Raw genomic sequence first — 26,140 nt, 5'->3', positions numbered from 1 at the left:
GAGTTAATAAACATTCCTTTAACCTCATCTCACACTCAGTCGATTCCCATTTTTTTTCTTTGTGCCAAGTCCTAAGAGAATGGAGAAGTATTGCCAGTTTAATATTAAACTTCAATTCTATTCTGACTTAATTAACCCCAATTCATGCCAGAAAGAGAATCATAATGTCGGGGCATTACAACAATCTTGCACTGACAGATTTAAAGCAATGGAAATCTCGTCTCAGGAAATCAAGGATCCAAAACACATTTATGTGTTTCATTTAATCATTGCTTTGGGGCACAGACTGGAATAAAATAATCTAAATAAGTTTAGCTCCAAGCAATATATGGCTGAATAGTTTTAGTATTTTAATTTGCATGATTGGGGTTAAAGTTCTAAAGAAGTCAGGAACTGTAAGAAGATGGTGACTTCTCCTGTAAAGCTTCCTCATAACTTTACCTGCATAAAAGATCCTAATCTTTTACACACCTGTGCATTTAAGTAACCTTCTTCTTCTCCTTACCCCTATGATAGTGGGTATGGTACAGTATGGTAGGGTACATTATATCAAGATAAAGCTCTGCATGTTTTTACATGCTTTTACAAGGCCAGAACCTCCGTTTGAGAGCAAATAAGAGGTTTGATTAACCTATTAATTAATCTGGGGAATCTGAGAAATACAACAAGCTGTTCATACTTTTGGCCTCAGGCAGCATGCCTGTTTCAGACAAGGAATACTTTCTGGAAAGCATAATTTTGCTATAGGATTATAATGGAAGGTGAGAGAAATCTTGTATCATTTCCCCCCTGCTTAAGTGGTTTACTAGGAGGTTCCTCCTGGTCTGGGGATGAAAGGGGATCAAATCTCAGGTTCATCCCAACTGTGACCTGAGAGACATCCAGAAATACAGAGGCACAGCAGCTAAGGAATGTGATGGTCCCTTGGATGAATGAGTGGTGAAAGGGTCTCTTTTTCCTTCCAGAAAATAGCCTCCAGTTCTCCCTACTCTGCATAAAAATGATTATGCAGCAATCAGGTGTTCCTCAGAGAACTGTGAATGCCCTACAAGAAGCGCAGCTGAAGTGAGTCTTTAATCAGCACTGAATGGAGAGGGCTGGAAGCCTCCATTTTAATTTCCTGCAGCAGTGGAACACTGTAGGAAGTAAAAAACGGGAGCTCCCAGGTGCTGATCAGAGTTTCTGCCTCCAGGTAAGATGAGATTGTACATATTTGCATACAATTTGTAATGGTCATTTATAGGCACAGATGTAAAAGGTGACAAAGGAGAACTGAAACAGAAATGCAATACATTTCAATGTAATTGGTAGGGACTAATGCACAAGCACCAAAGGGTTGTTATAAAGTTTATAGCAAGATAATGTATACAAAGCACTTGGAACACATGGGAGCACTATTTTAAGAATTCATTATTGTGACTTGGTCAAAATGCAGCAGCTATAATGGTGATACTGGTGGCATTCATGGATTCCTCTTTGTATAAAAATGCATATGTGCCGGTCCCTGGATTCTTCTACCCCATTCATGTTTTTAATTTTTATTTTTTTTACTGTTGATAGGTACAGCCTTCTGTTGTGTGGGTTTTAACAAAGCCCATTTTATGGCCCAAATTAGTGTGACCATAAAAATAATGCTAGCTTTGGCCACATAATTGTGAGGTATTTTTCCATCATGATATGCTAAACTGAAAAGTCAGAATGACTCATCTAAATTAGGCCTTTTTATATGAAGTTGCTATTAGTGGTTTTGGAAAAAAAGTTAACCGAACTGAACTTTCCCCGCAGTACCCTAGTGACTGGTAGTGTCTATGGGTCAAACTAAATGTGTTATTAAATGCATATCAGCATTTAACTTGCATGTGTGTGTGTGTGTGTGTGTGTGTATGAGAAATCATTTGGGAGGGGGTTGATAATATTTGGGATCTCAACAGATGGGAGAACAGAAGGAGCAGAATCCTTTTGGCTCCTCCTGTAATCCTGATGAAAAGCGCTTCTCTACAAATGTTACTTGCATTGAGGAGAAGGGAATGCTGCTGGTGGTCTCTAATGAAAGATGGCACTTTCCTATGATTCTCAACTTCGGACCCCAAAACTTATTTGGGTTGGTATCCAGTGCTGCCATTCCTCTGGCACAACAGACTTCCACTCACACAGCGGTAGATGCAACCACATGTCTTTCCCCCAAGCCTATGAAGCACAGCTTGGTGGTGAAACCAGAGCTAGAGCTTTTCTGTAGCGGCCCACCCTCTCGAATGCCATGTGAGGTCCACCAGGTCCAGCCCATCAGGGTATTGATTCAAGTGGCTGGTCAAAACATGGGTGTCTACAAGTGCCATTGACCAACTGTTCTGTGACTTCTGGTGGCTGTTCTGTAAACAACAACAACAATTTAGGAGATGATCTTTTTACTTAATAATCTGGATGTTTTTATTCTTATTTGGGTTAGAAATGAGGATTGTGGTATCTTTTAATGTCTTTTAAATTGGACTTCTTGATGACAGGGAGTTTCTTTTTTAAAAAAAAAATAGGTAGGACATAAGGTGCATTTTAAAAAAACAACAACACGTTTCTACCGGCAACCAGCTTTCTCCCTCCTTTCTCATCTAGATCTTACCCCATGCCAACTTTCCTCAGAGTGGTATCTCATGAATTTAAGTCCAGAACACCTAATTTTAAACTGCAGAAAATAACTATAATACATGCTTCAGTTCAGTGGCATACATCTCTATATGATTCATCCTTTAATATGTCAGTCTACCATGCAGTAGGCATAATTTATTTTTGCTGGCACAACAATAAAGACACGTAATTGCAATTGCTAATTATAATTGTTCTAACTTTCAGCTCAGTAAAAACTTTGATATTTCTTAACAGTCTGGATAGACACGCCCTTCTGCCTTTGTTGCTTCCCAATTTACCAAATTTCACTGGTCGAAAGCCAAGCTGGTATGAGAAGTGATAAGGCTGCAGTCCAGCAACAAGCTTTGCTGAATCTTGTCACTCTAGTATTGGGGCGTTGTGCTCTGTGGTTTGTTTCAGTGTTGTAGTTTTTAGATGTTTTAATTATAAATTATGGCATTTTATGGATTTCCTTTTGGAGGATGGATGGGATATAAATATAGCCAGCAAACAAACAAACAAACAAACAAACAAACAGATAGACTATATTGGACTTCCATGTTGGTAAGCACTGGGTGAAGGGACTTGCATCAGGAAGCGCCACTCAGGAAGCTTGGGGCATTAGTTAGAAGTCAGAATTGGTGCATGAATGGTGCAGCAAGACATATTAAAGTATTGGCCTTAATTGGGAGGGGGGGAAACCATTTGGGCTCCATTTCAGGATGCAAAATATTTTGGTCCACAACTGGGCAAGGAAGTAAAGGAGGAGTTTCTAAGCCTGTTGGTTGTATCACTAGAAAGATTAACATTATTTTTTCCTTGCTTGCTTTCTAAAGGAAAATGGGTTGTCTATTATTGTCATTGTGGTTAAATGTTCATGGTAGTAGATTAAAATGCAGCCATTTATGAGAAACGGTTTACTTGGTCTTCAGTATCTTAGCACCTTACTTAAGTTCTTATTTTGATGTGTGTGACAAAACCTCTTATCTAGTCAGCAAAATATGCGAAGCCAGTTTGTTTTGTGATGAATAGCCTTGCATACGTGAGGTCCCTTATTTATGTGGTGTGAATGATTAATGCTTCCTTGCTCAAATAAGTACTACATTGAAGGCACCTATGATTTGCTAAAGTGATGAGCAACTCAGTTCTGAAATATTAGATTTCCCCCCCCCTTCTTTATGCCCTTGCCTAATGTTGTGGGAATTTCTGGACTCATGGCAGTTGCAAATGAACATATTGGAATGGTTGGTTGATCTTCCAACATTCAGCATTATTGACGTCAAAGTGGAATATATATTTAACATTTCCAGACGCAATTCACTCAGCAAGGCTCCTGCACAAGTAAGTGCCACTGAAATAAATGAATCATGCAAAAGCAGTGAACAGAGAAACACACTTATTAGGATGATTTGCATAATGCCCCCCCTTAAGTGTGTATGTCAGTTGCAGGTCCAGGTGTGGTGAATCTGTGGGTGGTGGAGCCAAAACATGGTGAAGTCACAATAAGTCAGCAACTGTTATTCAGAGACATGCTTCCTCCAACAGTGGAGCCAGAGAAGAGAGCCATTATGGCTAGAAACCAATGATAGCCCAATTAATCCTAATTACTATTCTCCCTGTTATGCCTAGATGTGCCGACAGAGCAGTTATGGGTAACCTGTGGCCCACCCAGTGGCAGAGCAAGCCGATTGGGTGCCCGGGGCGGCTGCCCATGGGGTGTGGGGCCAGACGCCCACAGGGCAGGCAAGCTGGGGCAGGACGCTCTGTGGGTCCTCCAAGGGGTCTGCCTGCCTCCTTCCACTCAGCCGCCCTATAGCTGAGGAGGAGGTGGTGGGCGGACCATTTGGGGCAGAGCAGAACTTGTGGGTGCCCAAGCCACTGCATCACTCCCATGAGAGATGCATGGCTCGGGAGTGCTGCAGGCCCCGCGCTGAGTGCCACCTGGCATTTTCTCACCCCCCTCAGTGGTGACACCCAGGGCGGACCACCCCTACTGCACCCCCTTTCCTCCGTCCCTGGGTCCACCAAATGTTGTTATACTCCCAACTCCTATCAACGCCAGCAAGCATGGTCTATGGTGACAGGAGTTGCAGACCAACATGTAGAGCATCTGTTTAATAAATAAATAAATATATTGAATCTATTATTTGTGCATTTTAAAATACATTCAATTAAATATTTTAATTTTGTATATTTAATAATATTAACCCACAGGTTCTATGTAACAGTTTTTTGTTTGTTTTTTGAGGCCTACTTTGTCTGAGAGGTTGAACCGCCCAGATCTGGATGGTAGTAGATTCCCCATTCCTGACTTAGCATGAAATATGCATTACAATCCTACGTTTTGCCTTCTCAGAAGAAAGTCCCATTGAAATCGATATGTATAAGATTGTACCCTTGATTTCTTCTTTCAGGGTGTATCTTTGTGCAGATGTAAATGTCTTTGTTCTTAACAAGCCTTTTTTTCCTTTCTTTTTAAAAACCCAAGCACAAAACTGGTAATCTAGAAACATTATTGGAGAAAATACTTGGAGTATATCTTCCAGATCCAATGTCTTTCCAAAACCTCCAAGTTTAGGAACTATGAGTCAGAGGGAGTGAGAGGATTTGTTTTTTCTTGCAGTTCCTGCGACATTTCAGACAATGTTTATTATCCAAGAAGCCATATCACAGGATCAGCTTCTTAAGCAGAATTCCTTGTGGGTCCTATATCACACCTGAAATCAGCAATGACACATAGCATTGAGCAATGTGTACTCACTTCACCTGCCTTATTAGCATTTGGAAAGGATATGCTTCATACATAACTACATAAGGACCGTCCTGCTAAATCAGTCTAAACATCTATCTAATCCAGCATTTTCTTTCCGATAGTGATCAAATAGATGCTGTAAGAAGCCCCCCTGTGAGACACTAAGGTGGTCAATGAACTGTGACAACAACAAAACCTTTTGGTTTAACATGTGGTGTTAAGGGGCTTTCTATGTTCATTTGAGTTCCAAAATGCCAGGTCTGTGGTAGTGAAAAACTGCCTCATAGGGAATATTTAGACAACATGTACTGTATTTTTCGCCCTATAGGACACACTTTTTCCCCTCAAAAAATGAAGGGGAAATCTGTGTGCGTCCTATGGGGCAAATACAGGCTTTCGCTGAAGCTTGGAGAGCGAGAGGGGTCGGTGCACACCGACCCCTCTCGCTCTCCAGGCTTCAGGAAGCTATCAGCAAGCCTGGGGAGCCCGCGGGAGTTCCCGCAGGGCTCCCCCGCGCTGCGGATAGCAGCCTGCTGCCCGGGGCGCCCTCAAGCAGAGCGCCCCGCGCGCCGGGCAGACATCGGCCAGCCCCACAAGCTCGGGGGACAGCGGGGAGGCACAGTGCCGCCATCCCGCTGTTCCCCGACCTGGTTTTGGGGGGGAAATAAAGGAAAAAAATTTTTCCTTTATTTCCCTCCCAAAAAACTAGGTGCGTCCTATGGGACGAAGTATCCTATGGGACGAAAAATACGGTATATGCCAGATATGGTATCTTACATTGCTGTTAGTTCCAGATTCGCCAGTGCCTTAGAGATGGATGACTGTCAGTGGCAGAGCAGTGGACCTCAAGCCCAGATTTCTCTGTTTACTGAAATAGACAGAATCTATGCAGCTGAAGCTGCCAATGTACATTACAAGTACCCACAATCAGGGGAAGTCTGCATTAAGTTTACTAACTAGCAGCACAATCCTGTGTGTGTCTACATAAAAGTAAACCTCACTCTTTATGCCTGGCTTTCAACCTTGGGCAGCCCTCTCGTTCAGCTTCATGGTTTTCTGCTTCTGTTGTACTCTGGGTGTGAAATGAGCTTCCCTAAAGAAATGTTGATGGTTTCTAGGAAACATGTGAGCTTTTCCCTCTATCCATGCAAAGCCAGAAATAGTATTACTATTTGGTAACTGAAGACCACATTCCTGCCCTTCCCTTTCTTGCCTAAATCCAGGATTGGTTTGGAAGGAATGGCTAACAGAGAAGTAGAGCCTGTCTTTTGCCGGAGGAGGATTGTGACTTCCATGCACTTCCAAGAAGACCATTAGGGCCAGGGGTCAGCAAACTTTTTCAGCAGGGGGCCGGTCCACTGTCTCTTAGACCTTGTGGGGGAGCAGACTATATTTCGGGGGGAAAATGAATGAATTCCTATGCCCCACAAATAACCCAGAGATGCATTTTAAATAAAAGGACACATTCTACTCATGTAAAAACACGCTGATTCCCAGACCGTCCGTGGGCCGGATTTAGAAGGTGATTGGGCCAGATCTGGCCCCCGGGCCTTAGTTTGCCTACCTATGCATTAGGCAGACACTGCTCTAAATCTCACTTGTAACTGTAGATAGTTATGTCAAAGGATGGAGGAGAAATTTGGTTCACGTTCTATGTTTCCAGTGATTCTTGTTTTTGTCTGTAAGCTGCCTTGAGTCCCATCAGGGAAAAAGGTGGGGTAAAAATACACACACACACACACACACACACATTATATATATACATATATTGCTTAATATACGCCAGTGTGGTGTAGTGGTTAAGAGCGGTAGACTCGTAATCTGGTGAACCGGGTTCGTGTCCCCGCTCCTCCACATGCAGCTGCTTGGTGACCTTGGGCTAGTCACACTTCTTTGAAGTCTCTCAGCCCCACTCACCTCACAGAGTGTTTGTTGTGGGGGAGGAAGGGAAAGGAGAATGTTAGCTGCTTTGAGACTCCTTAGGGTAGTGATAAAGCGGGATATCAAATCCAAACTCTTCTTCTTAATCCCTTTCAGAGCAGCTTGAGAAGCACACATGGCTGAAAACAACCTCCATAATGTCTGGTTAAAATATGCAAGATCAGTAGGGCAATAGGGATGTTCTATGGAACCAGGTGTTCTTTGCATATAATCCGCAGGCTCAAAAATGTGCTGGATATTAGATGTCTGTATTCTGCATCTTTGGTAGTTGATTTAATTTTTGACAATGGGTGTTTGAATTTTTGACATGGGACGGTGCCAGATGTGACAATATTTAACAACACTGGAAGCCACCCATAGCTAAAAAGATTTTAAAATGGTCACCATATACTGGTTTCAATGCAAAGGAACTGGCAGAATTTAATAAGTGAGATATTAGGTTGCTGGTTATCATAGATTTTGAAAAGAAAAAAAAAGCCATTCACCTTGGTGATGCAATGTTGATCAGAAACACATGCACTTTGCAGAACTTGCCAAGAACATAATTGATTCCTATCAGTAGAAAGTACAGATGGCTTTGTGAAATGTGACCCAATTTTAAAAACAAGGGTCAATTTTAAAACAGTTGGGAGTGGGGCAGGTAGACCATGATAAGTATCTCTCTTTTAGAGATAAAATATACAGGCCATGGGGAGTGTCAGAACTTTCCTTCAAGTTAAATTTGAGTGGGCCAATCATGGCCAATTTAGGAGGCAGTTCCTTTATGGCAGACCTGCTGAAGTCTACCCTTTCCTGGCTTCACTCAGTCAATCTAAACCAGCTGTGCAGTCAGCAACAGCCCACCCTGTATGTTTGGCCCTGCCCAAAGGTAAGCAGGCAGCACATGTCCTTGCTGTGGAGTTATTTGGTCACTGGGGCAGGGGAGAAATTTGCCTGCAGACAAATTGGGCTGGTTTGGAGGGTTGGCCTACCTCACAGCAGCTGCCACAATTTGCTGACATTGGGTTGAATCATTAGTCTAAACAGAGGGGCGGGAAAGGAGCCCTACCCTCCTCTTCCCGATGAAAGTATCAGAGTACCTTGGCAAAGGGGCCCAAGGTGAAGGATTCTGGCTGAATGCCCAGACGGGGGCTAATGACCCATAGAACTCCTCAAATGGCATCCTGGAGGGATTGCCTCTATTTGATGTGTACCACATGGGGATCCTCAACCCAGGATCGACTCTGATGAAGTCATCAGGCAGTTGATTCAGGATACATACCCAGTGCCTATGCCAATGCCTACTGACACCTGTAATCAATAATGTTGCAGCCATTTCAATCCCAAGACGTTGTCATGTTGTTGCATTGCTTCCCACACCCCTACCCCACTGGCCTTTGGCTTTCTGAGATTGAGCCTAAGATGATATGACAATACTAATTAGAAAGCATTGAAATGTGGTCCTGTTTTAGTACTGCAAAAGCAGCAGCGTATGCCTCTCAACATCTGACAGTTCTGTTGATCCAGAGTGGATTACAGATGGGAAAGTATTCATAGCATCATAGAGTTGGAAGGGACCACGAGGGTCATCTAGTCCAATGTGGGACCCAAATCCTGAGATTAAGAATTTCATGCTCTACCAGCTGACCTACCACAGGCCTTCCTTCTCAAGTCATGGGAAGCATCTATTGACCTGAAGTCTTTGTGGATGTTGGCACACTTGTCTTTGAGTGCTACAGGGCTGAGATTTATGCCAGTGCTGTTCCAAAAGCTCTCTTCCAAATTCTGGACAGTTTTCTACCCCTATGGAAGAGTCTTAACTACCAGGAGTGACCAGAATACCAAATCCTAAAGCAAGACAGAGAAACCTTACAACAGCAAACTGTAAATAAAATCCCTCAGGCACTGAGCTGTTTTTCATGAGATGGTAAGCCAAACTATGGCTAACTGAGGCTAAAACTTGGCCACAGCTCATGATTAGTGAGGAGAGAGCTGAAGCAAGTGTCCTGGTTTGGACAACACAGTAAGCCAAACCTTGACTTAGCTTAGAACAGTGTTTCAGTAAAAAGGACCAGGGAGAAGCAAAGCACCTGTGGACTCCTCTCTGGAAGCCCACACATTTATCCAGTTTTGGTAAACCACAGAACCAGGTCTTCTAATCTACCTTTCTCTAACCACTTAGCAAGCTATTCTTTCCACTCTGCATTGCCTCAAGAAGTCACCTTCCACTGACCATAGAAAAGCAAACTAGTAATCCTCCTCTCCTGCGATCAGGAAGCAATTGCCCATTTCTACCTCTCTAGGCAGCTGCTGATCTCTTCCATCTGTCATATTCTGCTCTGAAGCCTTGCAAAATATTTATCTTGGGTAGCTTGTGTAGGCAAATGATCTCTATCGATAGAACGACATTTATGAAGTCCAGACAACCTTTTACCAGGGGAACCTAGGGCTGGGGAAATGGGCTGACAGGGAAATGGCAAAACAATTTCCCTATCTGTACTTTCTCAAATGGAAAAGGCCTATATGAAGATATGTACTTCAAAGCATCCCCGTCTTCCACCATCATTCTACAAAGAAGAGCTAGCTAAACTATGTAGGTGCCAGCTAGTTGGATGTGCTCTGAGAAACATCTACATTGGGACCTCCTGGCTGAAAGGGAACCAAGCTCTTCTGCTGGCACAAAGGCAGGTCCATCACGTTCTTGACCAGTTGTGGAAAGGTCCACAACTGGACCAGGAGGGGGCAGGAGGGGGCATTACTGGGGCAGCTGAGGATCCACAGCAGAATCCTCAGTTCCTTGACCTGCCTCCAAGAGGCACCTTCAGCTGTGCCAACCCTTGAAGTGACATATTTCCCTCCCATTGACTGGCATGGAAGGGGAAAAAGAACAAATAAAGTTATATAAAAAAGGAGCACCCCATCTCTCACCCAGACCACAGTGAGCCAGCAGGACATGGGAAGCTTTGACATAGAGTTTGCCCCTCCACACTCTAGACATTGCAATCCTATGCATGTCTTTTTAGAAGCATAATGAGACTATGCAATTGCAACCTTGGTGAGTGTAATTGCATTTGTTCCTGCTTGTCAAAGTTGTATCTCACTTTCCTCCTATCCTTTGGTTGTTTCCTTTGCTGCTGGAATTGAGATGGGGGGGATGCTGCTGAAGGGAAGAGCTTGTCTTTGTGTGTGTTGCCTTTTCGGTATTTTGCTTGTAAAGTGCCATTTTTTTTTTTACAACCTTTCCAACAGATAAAAGTTCCAAGGCCTACATTTCCCTAGCCCAAAGTTGGGGGAGGATATTGTCAGTGGAGATTTAACATGGAAAACTTCTATAATATTGGCAAAGCTATTTTCCCGGTATTTCAGGAAATACCAAAATGTTTGTTTCTCTCCCTACACAGCAGTGGCGTAGCGTGGGGGGTGCAGGGGGGGCCGACCGCACCGGGCGCAACATCTGGGGGGGGCGCGCGCTCGCACTCGCAGCTCTCTGCCCCTACAAAAATCCACGGGTTAGGGGGCGCAAATTACTTGCCTTGCCCCGGGTGCTGACAACCCACGCTACGCCACTGCTACACAGTCAGTTACACTGTTGCCTAACACTTTGAATAACATCTGTGTTTGCAGCAGTTAAAGAGGTAAGTATGTTTTATCAGAGCTATTATAACTTTTTTAAATTTAAAAAATTACATTGAAATCTAGTCCAGTTCTAGACAGCATTTTACTGTATTAACATGACAGTTTATAGGACTGGGAAACAGACCCCCAATACAGGTTGAGCGATACTTCTTTAATCCTTAATCTAAAATCCACTTCTAGTTCCAGTGCTGGAGTAAGTATAGAGAGTAGTATTTGACCAAGGGCAAATGCACACCATATATTTAAAGCATATCTGATGTGCATTACTTCTCCCAAAGAATCATGGGAACTGCAGTCCCCCCCCCCTCAGAACTACAATTCATGGCACTCTTATCAAACTATGTTTGCCAGGATTCTTTAGAGGAAGGAACATGCTTTAAATGTATGGTTTGGATCTGCCCTAATTCATACTTAAGAATGAGGCATCAGATCAAGGCCTGCATTTTTAAAATGAGCTTAAAAATATATTTGTAAATGTTTGTATCTCTTATGCCAGGCATAAAGCAGCTGGCTGGGTGCTTTGGCAGATGTTTATCTTCCTAAACAGGGCCCCTCTGATCTATAACAGTGCTTCAGGGTTGTAAAAGGAAATTACAGGCTGGGAACAAAAGGTCACACTGACCATACAAATTACAGAATACAATCAAGCTGCAAAGACATAATTAAGAGTTGGTAAATAGTGAAATTTATTGTTTAACAGATAATATACCCTGTGCCTCCCATTAGACTCGAGCCACATCTTCCTAAGGTTAAAGGGCAAGAGCTAATAGAAACAGCAGCTGGCTAGGAAAAGGAGTTGTAAACTAAAGAGGCTGCTTTCGAAGATGTTTTACTGAGTCCTTTTTACTTTGAAACTGTTCCTTTTCTTCTAAAAAAATCTATCTATGTTAATGTATGAAATATATTGGCTTAAATGTAATTATGCAAAAGATTTAGAAAGTAAGAAATGTTAGATTCTTATGTTAGATTCTTATTTCATTGATGGTGTGTGAGAAGGTGAACCCAAGATCTCTGTTTAAGATAAATTAGCCATCTGTTTTGGAGTGAATAGGGCAATAGGGCAAAAAGGTTATCTGGTAATTAAGGTGCCTGGTCGAGGCAAATGTAAGATATATGGCTACTTGTCTGCCATTTATGGATAGAAGGAAATATAGCTCTTTGTCTCCCATAAAAGGTAATAGGAAATGGGTGTATCTTTTATGATTGGTTCTAGCAAACAGCCAATAGGAATTTCAACCAGGCTGATTGGACAGAGGCAACCAAAGGAGGAGCAAGGGGGCTGGGCTGAGGAAATATAAGTGCTGGCCATCAGGGCTGGAAGGGCAGAGCTTTGGTATCCATATACCACTGTGTCTCTCATTTATTTGTCTGACAAATAAATTATTATTTTAATTTCTCTATTGCTGCGTTGAATATTTCATTCCAGCTAAGTGTTAACCACAAGCAGGGTGCTACAAGAGAACTATTAAAATCACTGCACTGCCCATAAAGACTGTCCTGCAGAATTAGGCTTAAGGCCCATCTAGCTGAGTATTCTGGTCAGTTAGATGCCAGAGAAAAGCTCACACAGGTATATCTGCAGAAGTCCATCCCCATCCCTGGCATTGTCTGTCCTAAGAATCTTTCGTACATGACTGCTTCTGGTGGCTGTTATGAAAGAGCTTGAACTTTTTGCTGCTGTTTGTGGTCTGTCTGTAAAGCATTTTGTCAGATGATCCTGTGTATGCTTATTGTAAAGTAAAGGTAAAGGGACCCCTGACCGTTAGGTCCAGTCATGGACGACTCTGTGGTTGCGGTGCTCATCTCACTTTACTGGCCAAGGAAGCCGGTGTACAGCTTCCGGGTCATGTGGCCAACATGACTAAGCCGCTTCTGGCGAACCAGAGCAGTGCACAGAAACACCGTTTACCTTCCCGCCGGAGCAGTACCTATTTATCTACTTGCACTTTGATGTGCTTTCGAACTGCTAGATTGGCAGGAGCAGGAACCGAACAACGGGAGCTGACCCCATCGTGGGGATTTGAACCGTTGACCTTCTGATCGGCAAGCCCTAGGCTCTGTGGTTTAGACCACAGCGAAATCCCATTAAATTCAAGCTTACTCCCAAGTTTCAGCCTAAATATAACAAAAGATCCAGAGTCACCCACTTGTCATTCACAGAATACTGTTTTAATGGCTGCCACACAAATCTCCGTGTATGCAATTGTGCCAGGACTCAATACAGAGAGTAACTGGGGGTGGGGGCACATGTTTACTAAATGATTTTTTGAAGAAGAAGAAAAATTGAAAAAAGAGCCTTTGCTTCTTACAGCCAAGTCCTGGGGGCGGGGGCGGGAACTAACCATAATCTTTGTAATCACATGTATTTGGAAACCAATCCCACTAGTGTTAATTTTCCTATTTCATTCCAAACATTGAACATGCTTTTCTTTTTTCTTTTTGATGTGTTCTTTATATAGAAAACTACCTATTGCACAATTTTAAGGCTGCATAATTTGAAAGGTACAATTCACACCTGCTTTGTACATACACAATGAAATGCATTAATCCTGCAAAAGCCTGGTAACCTGAACATCTGCCTAAAGTTACCCAATTTAGAAGATGGATTCTCTGCCTCCTGTGACAATCTGGACTCTGGACAGCCTTTGATTTTGTTAATGGGGTACCTAGGGACAATATTTTTGGTCTGAGCTTTGCTGTGTTTTCAAAGCACCAGCCCCAAAGATTTGGATAGAAGGGAGTATCCCATAATTTGTCCTTGGGTGCTGCCTTGCTCTTCAGGCCTAACTACTGGTTCAAGATGGACAGCCCTGCCATGAAGACATGATGTCTAATCCTTGCTTCTTACATCATTTTCCTGATCTCAAACAGCTTTCCCTATGGGACAAAGAGTAGCTGGGGTGAGAGAGGTATTGGGGTGTTATATATCCCCTCCTCCCAAGCCACTTCTCCAATACAATGGGTGGGGGGCTGCTTAAAATAATATATGCATGAGAACCAGTTCAATTATCTTCCAATGTCTTGTTTTGTTTGGTCCCAAGAAATTTTTATTTACTGTTGGAAAAAAACAATATAGCACAACATGAGTGGTGTCTAGAAAGAACATGAGGCTGGCTATGTTTTACAGAGCACTTGTTCTACAGAATTTGGGATGTTTCTATCATGACAGAAATTATTTACTATATTCATGTCAGGAAAGGACGTATTATAACAAGGTACTCTTATCATTATAACATTTTGAAATGATGCTCTATGAGCCCATCAGATATTGTGCTTTGTTGCAATAGACATATATTTTATCAACCTTTATCATGTTTATATAATTCTCTCTATTAGTAATGTTTCGGGGAAAACATTATGCTTATGGGGACAGCATGGCAGCAGCAGCACAGCAGATATCATTAAGCTCAGAAGAACCACAAGGTTTACAGATGTATTTAACAATATTTAGAATTGGCAACACAGGGAAGAACAAAAACCCAAATAACTCAGTGACTGAGCACTTAAGTATGGTCAATGGCTATGGAATGCTGAATTTCCTTTATGGTGGTGGGACATAAAAATAAGAGGTAGAATGGAAGAGAGTATATTGGAAGATAGCATGGCTGGAAGCCTGAACAGGTGAACTCCACACTGCAACATTTTATTGCAGGCCCCACTCACATATTTCAGTTTCACGAGTTTTATTCCATTGCCTGCACTACCAAAAGGCTGCTTGCTTTCCCTTTCTGCTGCCTCGTTTCCTACGAATCCCTAAAAATTAGGCTCGTGTTGAATCAAACTCTACATAACACTGACAATGCTTTCTGAATCACTCAAGTATGTTTTAGGGTAAATGGAGGCAATATGTCTTTGTGTGTGAGAGAGATAGGAGGGGGCAACATTTCACTGCTAGCACTGTTGAACTTCGCATTGCTCCTCTCCAATGTATACAGCTGCCTTGTCTATATCCTGTTAATGTTTTTACAACTATTAACTTTTTTGTTGCAGGAAAAAGCACTTCAAAAGATGCAAACTACTTTGGGTTATTAAAACCAGATTAGGCAGCAACCTCTAATGGCAAACTGGTGGAATTGCATTCCTATTCAAGACACACTTAGCATGTGGAAAGGCCAGTTCTGAAAAATGAATATACTGAGATAGGCAACATGCTGCAAAAAAATAGAAATAAAAAATCTTCCCACGTGATCCTACACTCTTCCTCATGGCTTCTGTTTTCCTATTCTGGAGTGTTGTAGGATAAAGCCATCAGGAAGTGGCTGTGTAAGAATTGGCCAATGGTTGCATTCCATTCCTAAACTCTCAGCAGCACATTAAAAAAAAAATCCCAGCAGTAACCCACAACTGGATCTTCCTCCAGTAATTTTAACTTTGTAAAGAATGAGCTTGCTATACACATTCTCTGTTGTAAAGGCACAACTGTCATGGACTGATTGGACACAGAAGAATGGTGGGAGGCACCAGCTGGGGTCAAAGGCTCAGAGCTTGGAGATTGGTGGTGGGACAATCCTGAGTGGTAAGAGGGAGAAGCCTGGGAGGAGGAGATGTCAGAAGAGGTGAGCAGGGAGAATCTGTAGCAAAGAGAATTCCAGAATTAGAATCAGAGGCGGAAGCTAAGACAAACTCTCATCCCTAGGACCAGAAGAGGTATGAAGGTATGGAGGTATGAAGAGGGAGGAGCAAAGACAGACACATCAGCGTAGTCTCAGATTGCTTGGGAAGGACAGGTGTATGTGAGGAGACTTAGGCAGCTGTGGGTAGGTGGGAACTTTTAGTCTCAACTGCCTCATGGGGCAATATCTACTGAGAAGAGTTGCTGTGCACATTCACCTAGCACTCCTGAGCCAACATTGTTTCACCTAATAAAGAGTTAACTCACTCTATGTGATTTATTGCTGACCTGCTCCTGGCACCTGCTCTGGACACAACTTTCAGGGTGCGATTTGTTTGGCATTGTGATCTTCATGTCAAGCTAGACTACATGGCAAATGGACGTGTATCAGAAATCCCATTCTATGATTTTATAAAAAATTGGAAGTGAATTCTGTGGCTTTTATCATATTAACTTGGAAGCCAATCCAAATTCACCTGGGCCTTAACCCTTCTGTAAGCTACCAGATGCTTCCTCCATTCCAGAAGTCTGTTAACTACAACGCCCCCCTTTCATGCCCACACACCTGGATGGCAGTGATGACTAGTAACCCCACAGTACCACATTCTGGAGGCTGCTGACCTTGAAAGAGAGTGAAAAATGAATGGTGTGCTAAGTTCATACATAGTGGCTTTTCTTATCCTCCTCTCTGGTTCTGTAAGAGCAACAAACTACCGGGTTATTTAATGGTATTTTAGGTGAAAATATCCTCTCCTACTCTCTTGAAACATTATTCTCTCCCCCCCCCCCAGTGCAGTTCTCCAGTGAGCATTCTGGCCACTGTTTTGACCTCTGTTCCTTTAAGCATCGAGATATGCACCCAGGCAAAAAAAGCGCCCACTCAAGTTCTCCAGGGAGAGTTTAATCAAGGGAAGTTACTGTTGCAGTTGTTGAGGAATGCTGTTCTAAATGGCCTGTGTGAGAGAAATAAAAGGAATTTGTCCTACAGATTATGTGTGGAAGACAGCCTAGTGGAGGCTGTGAAATATGAAGCGCAGATGTACAAAGAAGCCAAGTATGAAGGGCATTAATTACTGAATGATTCATAGCTCCGGGAACTGGGTGGCAGGACCTTGGCTGAGGCTAAGCAATGTAGACTGACATTTATTAACCATATTTCCTACCCCTCCCCTACACTTGGGACAGGGATGCCCAACTTCTGTATTCTTGTGGGGGCTATCATACCCTTCAGATGTTACGTTGTGGAGTGAGGGAGAGAACTGACCTTCACAATTGTGGACCTCAGGCACTTGAGCATATCTAGGGCCTTTACATACAATGAATCAGTCAATGTGGTGCCCACAAGTTGTTGGACTGCAATTCTAATCATCCTTGACCATTGCCCATGCTGGTTGTAGCTGGTAGGAACTGTAGCCCAACAACAGTTAGAAGGCAACACACTGGCTGCCTCGATGTAGAGATTCTAAAGAGAGATGTGTAGCATTTTTGCTTTTCCTTATGAATGAAACTGTGAGCAAACGTCTTTTTACAGCGCACGCAAGAGGTTCTGTATATTAGTTTTGCAAATCTCATCACAAAGCATTTTGATAGTCAAAAAAAGTGTGTGTTGCTCACCCAACTTCCTTGAATCCAGTGCCAATCTCCTTATAGAATCTGTTTCCTAGCAGTGAAAAAACACTGGAGACTTGTGGGATAACATCCAACAAAATGGGCTTAAGCATGCCTTACTCTGTGTTGGATTTTGGCCACAGTGCCTACCTAAATTGCAATTATTTGCTTATTTACAAGTGTGCAAGCAAATGCTTAAAGCAGCAACACAACCACTAATCCTGTGTCAGATTTCCCCCCACAAAGAAAGTTTCCCGTTTTAGCGAAACCTTTGGCTGACACACACACACTCTTTCTCCTCCTCCTCCTCCCCTTTGCATCCAAACAGCAACAAATTGTTTCACTGTCCTTTCCACCAGCTGAAGTTTGTGATTACTCAAGACTTAAAATAATTTTCCAACCCATCATAGAACTTTTTTTGTTTAAGCCATGAAAATTCACCAGGTGGTGGCTTACATAAAAGCATTGCAATGGCTACTAGCCATGATGGCTGTGCTCTGCATCCCGTCAGAGGCAGTAGTGATCCAAATACCAATTGCTGGAAACTGTGCTTAAGCTTAGGTTCTGCTTCCAGGCTTCCCACTGGCATCTGGTTGGCTGCCCTGAGAACAGGATGCTGGACTAGATAAGTCAGTGACTGATCCACCAAGCTCCTCTTATGTTCAAAAGTTCCCACTGGCAAAAATATAAAACAAAACAAAACTCATAATATATACAGTACTTGGGAGCATTGACACTTAGCTGAAGTCCTGAAGTGATGCGTCCCACTAGACATGCTTGCTGTGGGAACAGGAAGGGCACTATTTGCATATGTAATGCAGAATGTAGGCAGCAAACATGTTGCTGTTGTGCCTTGGCATGTAACTGCTCCCAAGGAGCAGTTGTCCTTTGGGTGTCCTGACTTGACTTCAGCTACAAAAGCTGAGGTTGCTGAACAGACTCTTGGGCTGGAGTAATGTTTAGTGGGTTGTGTTGGTGGTGGGGACTACTGACATTATCAATATTAATTCTTTGTATATTGATTTTATATTTTATTATTTATGTGGAAATTGTTCAGTTTGTGTACCTTTTGACATTGTCTTTATTGCTTATGACTCCTGTTATGCTTGTAATTGTTATGATTTAGATTCTGCGAAATAACGCGTTTGAAACTTGCCGTTCTGCTTTTTTTTTGCTCCCCCTTCCTTTTATAGAGCTGCAAATCAGTGCATTGTTTTAGCATGATATCTGCATTTTTTCTATATCCTTTAAGTTTTGTCAGATCATAAATTAAAACAAACATGTGCACACACAGACACACACACACAGAGCGAGAGAGAGAGAGAAAGAGAGCAAGAGTGAGAGAGAAACCTGTGCCTGAAATCATCATACAATTCTTTAGGACTGAGGAGCAGTCATATAAAAACAAGGCCCAATAATCCTTGTTCTTAATTTCTGAAGCAGGGGTAGCCAACATGGTGTCATTGGCAATATAGTTCAATAACATCTGGAGGGCACAGCCTTGACTACCCTCACTCCCCTGCTTTAGAAGGTGGCTACCCCATGTTTTGAGGTTTTGTGTTCTGGGTTTATTCTGTGAGCCACCCTGAGACCTCTGGGTATAGGGCGGGATATAAATTCAATAAATAAATAAATAAATGTTCTAAAGGGAGAGGCACCAAGGCTCAGCCCAGTCTGAGCATCCTGTCCTCTGTCAAGCAAGCTTTTCTTGGTGTTGTGTGTGTGTGTGTGTGTGTGTGTGAGAGAGAGAGAGAGAGAGAGAGCGCTTGCATCATCATAGGCAAGCTATTCTCTGTTGCTCAACATACAGCCTAAGTGCTGATGCTTGCAATAAACTTCTAGGATGATGCTTTGGTGAGCCACGGGTTCTTGCTCAAATCACACCTTGTCTAATTATATTCCCCCTAAAGAGGAAAAGCAAGCCAAAGGAGAAACACAGAGGCAGAGGACAAGATGGCAGAAGTTTTGTGTTTTTAGTTCCAGTTTCACAATGCAGCCTTAAATAACCCAGTGTGTTTTCAGGCTATTGCCTTTACATAAGTGTGCACGTGTGGGCTTTAAAGAGAAGTCCTACCCTGCTAATGAAGGGTGTGTGCTTTGCTGGAGCAGGCCAGCAGAAGAAAGCAGCATGGAAGGCGGCACAGGTTCCTGTTGCAGAGAGACCAGCCCTTCCCTTCCTCTCTCTCTCTCTCTCTCTCTTTTCCAATCAGGATGTGCTGCCTACACAAGCTCCCAACCTCAGCCTTTCAGCAAATTGGTTTCCTGTCCCAAGTGCAGCTGGAAAACTGTACAAACAAGAGATCAGGCAGGAAAAAAAGCCCAGCCAGATTATCTCAAAGCGGGGGAGACAAATACTTGCTAAAAACAAATAAATCATCCAAACCAAAACCACAAAAAGGTGGGGTAGTCTGACCAGCCTTCATCTGTTACTATAATGATGGGTTTTTTTTTGCCTCAATCTGGCTTCTGATCTGGAAGCCCTCTGTTAATCCCTGGTGCTTATCTAGCAGTGCAGGTAAGGAATTCTGCATGTGCTCAGTGGTACTGTGGCCAACCCCAGCCTGGAAGCCCAGAGGAAAACATGATTTTATTAATGATGGGACAGAGCACACTCCAAGCAGGGCGGGTTTAGAAATGGCTTAAAAGGTAAAAGGTAAAGGTAAAATCTTGCTTTACTGGCCGAGGGAGCCGGCATACAGCTTCCGGGTCATGTGGCCAGCATGACTAAGCCGCTTCCTGCGAACCAGAGCAGCGCACGGAAACGCCGTTTACCTTCCCACCAGAGCGGTACCTATTTATCTACTTGCACTTTGACGTTCTTTCGAACTGGGACCGAGCAACGGGAGCTGACCCCGCTGCGAGGATTTGAACCTCCGACCTTCCGATTGATCGGCAAGTCCTAGGCTCTGTGGTTTAACCCACAGCGCCACCCGCCCTTATCACTCACTATGCATAGCATAGTGGCCGAGTGGCCTGGCTGAAAGTAAGCACTGAAGCTCTTCCTTCAAAGCAGTTTCGAAAGCCTTTGCCAATGCAGCACAGGGAACTCCTGTTAGAATTGGGGAGGAGAGACACTCGGAAGCGCCTGCAAACTCTTTGGAGCCAGGTAGGGCATGGGTGGCGATTCTGATGGCAAAGCAAACCTTGCCATAGAAATCAGCTGGCCGGAGAACCTGATGCAATCAGTCCTTCAAGGTGCATCCTCTTCCATCTCTATCCTTACCATAGGGACATGTTCTGCCGGCAGGGAGGCGTCTGCCTTCATTTCTGGAGCTTGTGGGATGTAAACAAGAGGGCTGGTCTGTCATCTCTCGAAAGCGGGGCGAGCCAGCCTCCTCCCCCTCCTCCCCAGCGGCAGCAGCAACGGAAGGGTGGAGGTGATGACAGGGGAGAAAGAGCAGAGCCATTGCGAGGGAGCGCCTATTCGGCAGAATACGGCCGCCTCCGAAGCTCTGGCGAGCAGCTGCAAACTTCAAACCAAAACTCCGACCGGCGACCTCTCTCCCTTCCTCGCTCCGCTTCGTCCGCCAGCCCCTCTCCGCTCGGCTCCTCCGCCTTCACCCCAGGCTCGCAAGCGCCGCCAGCAGCAGCAGCAGCAGCAGCAGCGAGAGACCGGCCACTGAGGGAAGGAGGCGCTGCCGCCGCCGCCGGGTTTCCCGCCATGGGTCTGGACGCGGACCCGGTGGACCCGGCGCTGCAGTGCCGGCTGTGCGGCCTGGTGCTGGAGGAGCCGCTGTCGACGCCGTGCGGCCACGTCTTCTGCGCCGGCTGCCTGCTGCCCTGGGCGGCGCGGCGCCGGCTGTGCCCCTTGCGCTGCCGGCCCATCTCCCGCCAGGAGCTGCACCGGGTGGCGCCGCTGAGGAGCCTCGTGCTGCGCCTGGCCGCCCAGTGCGACTACCGGGCGCGCGGCTGCCGACGGCGCGTGCCGCTCCACCAACTGGCGGCGCACGTCGAGGGCTGCGCCTACGCGCCGGGCAGGTGCCGCCGTCGCGAGGCGCTGCACATGCGCGGCGGCGGCGGCGAAGGACCTCAAGAGCGGCAGCAGCAGCAAGAGGACGACGACGACGACGACGAGGAGGAGGAAGCTTTTGGCGCCGGCGACGAGGGCAGCGCGAGCCGCAGCAGTAGCAGCGTTTTGCGCGCGAGGTCTGGCAGCGCCGGGCTGCAGCAGCGGCGCGAGAGCGAATCGGCGCTGCTCGGCCAGCTGGCGGCGCTGCAGAGCGACGTGCAGCTGGCGGCGCTCCGGTACAAGCAGAAGTTCAGCCAGTACGTCCGTCACCTCAGCGGCAGCCACGACGGCCCCGAGGTGAGCAGGGGCGCTGTTTTTTAGGGGCGGGGGGCGGGGGTTAGGCTGTGCGCTCCTGGCGGAGCAAAGGGCCCTTTAGGGATAGACTTTCCTTCCTTCCTTCCTCTCAGGCAGGTCCCACCATCTCTGACAATGAATGGCGCGTCTGGGATGGTGGAGGTTGCAGCCCCCCGAGGGCGCCAGGTTGAGGGAGGCTGTAGCGGACCGTCCTGGGCGCTGTGACTTCTGCCAAGCGCCAGGTGGAGTCGACACTCAGCGGCTGCATCAGTTTTGCTGACGCGGGGAGGTTCGCAGGTGAGACGGGTCGGGGGAGGATTGGTCTTGGCTGTGGCGGCGAAAGGAAGCCACCGTATTCAGAGGTAGTGGATCTCTGAAAACTCGGAACCAGGATAGGGGGCAATGGCAGGGCAGGACTGTCGCCTTCCTGCTCAGCTTGTGTTCGGGCTTCTTGGAAATAGCCGGCTGGGCTGCCAAGGTGGCTGCTGTGGGAAGATGGATGACTATTTTTGTCCCATCCACTAAAGCTCTTTGAGGAAGAAGATGGCTCACTTCGTAAAGCCTGACTCGTGATCTTGGGGCAAGGGTGCCAAGTTGAATAAAATATGGGGTCCCCTGCCTTATCGATCACATAATGGGGTGCACCCACGCCATTTGAAGGTCAGTGCCCATCAACTTGGGGGGCTTGACTTATTGGAGTTGGCTCCTATGTCTCAGGGTGATGGATTCAAGCCCCATGTTGGGCAAAAGATTCCTGCATTACAGGGGGTTGGACTAGATGATCCTTGTGGTCCCTTCCAGCTCTACAATTGTATGAGGTGACCTGCAGGTCTGCCCTGTTCCTCAGCAGCTCACCTTGGTGAAGTAACTCTTGTCAGCCCCTTCTCAGCTTGCTCCTCAATAACTGGTGGTGCTTAATTTGTTTTATAAGGGGGATCTGGTTTGAGGTTTTTACTCCCTCCCCGTCACCTGAAGGCCAGCAGGTGCAGCATTCATAAAGAGGAGAGCTTGCAACCCAACAGGCCTAAGCCTTGTTGCTGCAGGGTTTAATCCTGAACTGGGGCTTGCAAGGCTTGGCTCCAGAACTTGCTATCAGTGCCTGAGGTTTGCAAAGTGGTGCATCTGAGTTTATGATGATGATCTTTCTCTAATCTCAGTGTCAGGTATGTACCTGGTTCATAAAATGTCACTTGTTGGAAGGCTGGAGTCTTGATATAATTTCGGAAGGTGAGTGTTGAAAATGCCCCCAACTCAAGGCAGTATAAGAATTGTGGAAGAAATTGACTTTGATTACTTTGCTGAGTGTTAGAGGAACCCATCCTGGAAATAATCAGAGATGCACTCTTTGGAGCTGGTATTGCAACAGATGCTGGGTGCTGTAGTCTTGTTTTTTTTTTAAATCAAACCTTTTTCTTTGAAACTACTGCTGGGTAAATTGCTTTCCTTGTGTTGCTTTTTCGCAGCATTGCTAATCTTTGTCCCATAAATTGGTGGTTCAGTTTGGGTCTCAGCAGTGCTTTTTTGGTAAAATAATAATAATAATAATGTGCTGGATCCCATATCTTGATAACAGTGACATGGGTTCTAGTTTATAATAGGCATGGGCAGCAAAAATAGAGGTGTCAGTACCATCACAAAACGCATGGACTGCTAGCATCTTGAAACTAGGGGTGCTTTTTGGAAAAAGCTAAGAGGAATACTTCTGGCTTGGAACACATTTTATATACAGATCAGAGACTCTGAACAAAGGCAATGCCTGTACCGGCCCTCCCCCTTTCCCCCCAGAGGGTCTTCTTAGCCTGATTGTATGCCGTGAGCCTTGTTTCCAGGAGGTGCAACCAGTGGCAGTGGTACCTCTTAAGCTGAGTTGTTGTTGTGGGACTTGTGAAATGAAGGACATTTCGTTTTGATTTCTGCTGAGTTCTTGATTCTGTAATAGACAGATCTCAACTGTGCAGCTATGCAACGGCATTTTCCTGCACAAGCAAAGGCACAGGGAATAGAATCAGATTCATGGAGCTCTGCTGTCACTTGCTGTTTTCATTGGGATACTAATTGTTCTCATTGGGATACTAATTAGTTTGGTTTCTTTGGATGTTATTTAGTAACTTGGTCATATTTATTAATTTCAGTGTGTCTGCCCTGAGTAAAACTTTGTTGAATACTACCCAGAGTTGCTAATAATAATGATAATAATAATAATAATAATAATAATTTATTTATACCCCACCCATCTGGCTGGGTTGTCCCAGCCACTCTGCTAAACTCTTGCTATGTATGCTATTTAAAAGCTGGAGAATGACAGGTGGCTTTTGGTTCAACAAACAGCAGTTTATTGTTGCACTTCTAATAGTCTGATACTTTGCATATTACACAGTTCAACGTGCCTTGCTTCCAGGTTCTCTATTACTTTAGTTGTACAATCTAAAGGTGATCTCCTCCTCTGATGGAAGGCATCTATCAGTGGAAAGAGGAAGATGTCATTCTAAAATGATTCTCCTTTGCCTCTACAGGCCTCCGTGCTGCCCCTCCTCTCAAAATCTTCTCCGGAGGCACAGATTGGATATCATCGCCCTTTTTGTTAAGCCTGAGAGCATGATTTCTGCATTGAATAATTTGCTTTTGATTAAATAAACAAGCGGATTAAGGCGACTTTACACAGGCTTGTTGTGCATGACAGCCCTTGATTTAATTTCTCGTGTCTTCATTCTTTATTTATCTTCAAGTTTGGAAGGTCCTTAGGGACTCCTGAAAATGTTATTTGCTGCTGAGTGGTGATTTAAGCTCCACTCACAGTTTTGTGCAATGCTGCTTACTTTTGGGACGCAACAACCAGCAGGAATGATTTGAACCGCCTTGCTCTCTTCAGAACTAGCATTATTCACTGACCTTTATGATACCATAGGGTTGTTAGATGTTGTAATTCTTTGACTTAATAACACAACTGTCACTGCAGCTTCTTTACAATATATAATTACTGAAATATGTATTTATTAGATTTCTATACCGCCCTTCATCTGAGGGTCACAGGATGCGTGTGCACACACACACACACACACACACACTCAGAGCCATAGTAACAAACAAAAACAATATTCCCCAAGTTTAAAAAAACCATAGATGATTTAATTAGCCAAAGGCCTAGAAGAAGAGGAATGCACAGAGCATTCCACAAATGGGGAGCCACCACAGAAAAGGCTGATTCTTGTGTTCCTGGAAACTATGATCCTCAGAGAAACTACTCATTCAATCAATAACACAGTGTTCTGTGTTGTTGTTTCTAAAATAAATTTGTTTTTATTTTAGCACTTCTTATGTGCATTTTTTGCCATAAAGGGGCTCCTGAGGTGTAATGTAAATTAAAACAGATAAACCAAGTAAAGAAAGTATGCAATGAAAACACCACTGTACAAATGTGTGTTGTTGTTATTATCATCTGTATCGAATATCAGTTTAAACCATTTGTTTATAAGTGCCTCACATATATATAGTACTGTGCTGTTTTGGCATACAACAGCCCAAAGATTGTTGAAACTGAGTGAACAGAAGTTATGCTGGTACTGAACTACTAAATTGGCATAATCATGTATTATTTTTTTTAAAAAAATTGTAGCACCTTAGAGACCAACTAAGTTTGTTCTTGGTATGAGCTTCTGTGTGCATGCACACTTTTTCAGATACGGTTGATGGACTTCCATTTCATGTGGCTCAGTATGGTGCCTTCCATGGTTCTAGATTCAGGTAGGTAGCCGTGTGGTCTGACACAGTAGAAGTATATATAAAAAATATAAAAAATTGTATCTGAAGAAGTGTGCATGCACACAAAAGCACATACCAAGAACAAACTTAGTTGGTCTCTAAGGTGCTACTGGACAATTTTTTAATTTTTTTAATATGTATTTCTACTGCGTCAGACCAACACAGCTACCTACTTGAATCTAGAACCATGTATTTCAAAGAGATTTTCCCCATCGCTCACCATGTTTAAAATAGCATCATGTAATAGCCATAAAAATTCTGAACATTGTAATAGTTCTCTGCGCTTAAAACCATTCATACTTATTTGACTGCTAATGAATATGGAGCTGATATCTTAAGTGATAATGACAAAACAATTGCACTGAATTACTTACTAATCACTTATCTCATTAGTATAGTACCTGTATTTCATTCAGAAGTACTTTTTCCACTGACTATCCTAGTACTGAACATAACTGACTTCAAAATGTTGTTCTGTATGAGGTCTGTTTTCTCAACTGCTCCCTGCAATGAAATGTTTTGTGTAATGTAAATGTAGTTTCACCATGGAGATTGGACACTGTGGTGTTTTGTCTCCAGGCTGTTGCCAAAGTTCCAGATATTGGCACGTAGAAAAACCACGCGGGAGAGATTGAGCTGGTACACACAAACCGTTTGACCTACAGAATATCCATCATGTGGAATAAATTTGAAAGACTCACTTCTCAAAATAGGATCTCCTGGAGATCTCAAGCAAGGTTTTAAATGGTTTGATTTATAAAGTCACAGTAGGATATTGTTAAGTAGGTTTTATAAGTAGTCTTTTTTTGTCTTTCTTTCTAGGAAAGAGAGTCTAAGATCTTAACCATCATGCTACACAGAGAAAACAATACCCTGGGATTTAATATTGTTGGAGGACAAGCTAACCAGGTAAATAGAAAGAATGATTCAG

The 26,140-nt window shown here is 44.1% G+C and overlaps 1 protein-coding gene across 2 annotated transcripts in view; it reads left to right on the top strand.

Annotated features, from left to right (window-relative positions):
- Positions 1-1,058: 1,058 nt before the first annotated feature.
- The window catches only part of PDZRN4 (PDZ domain containing ring finger 4), a gene marked incomplete at its 5' end in the record, with an annotated part of 251,105 nt that continues 226,023 nt past the window's right edge, over positions 1,059-26,140 (top strand). The window contains 2 exons of one of the 2 annotated variants that reach the window (XM_081022321.1): positions 1,059-1,192; positions 26,032-26,118. In XM_081022321.1, the coding sequence (XP_080878447.1) occupies positions 1,088-1,192; positions 26,032-26,118 (192 nt within the window). Of the gene's footprint in view, positions 1,193-20,808; positions 21,454-26,031; positions 26,119-26,140 lie in introns of those variants that run through there. The other variant, XM_081022320.1, reaches the window with a different exon arrangement.

This window comes from Podarcis pityusensis, assembly GCF_964106645.2.
Source record: "Podarcis pityusensis genome assembly, chromosome: 10".
NCBI lineage: Eukaryota > Metazoa > Chordata > Lepidosauria > Squamata > Lacertidae > Podarcis > Podarcis pityusensis.
This window is presented reverse-complemented; position numbering and strand designations above follow the sequence as displayed.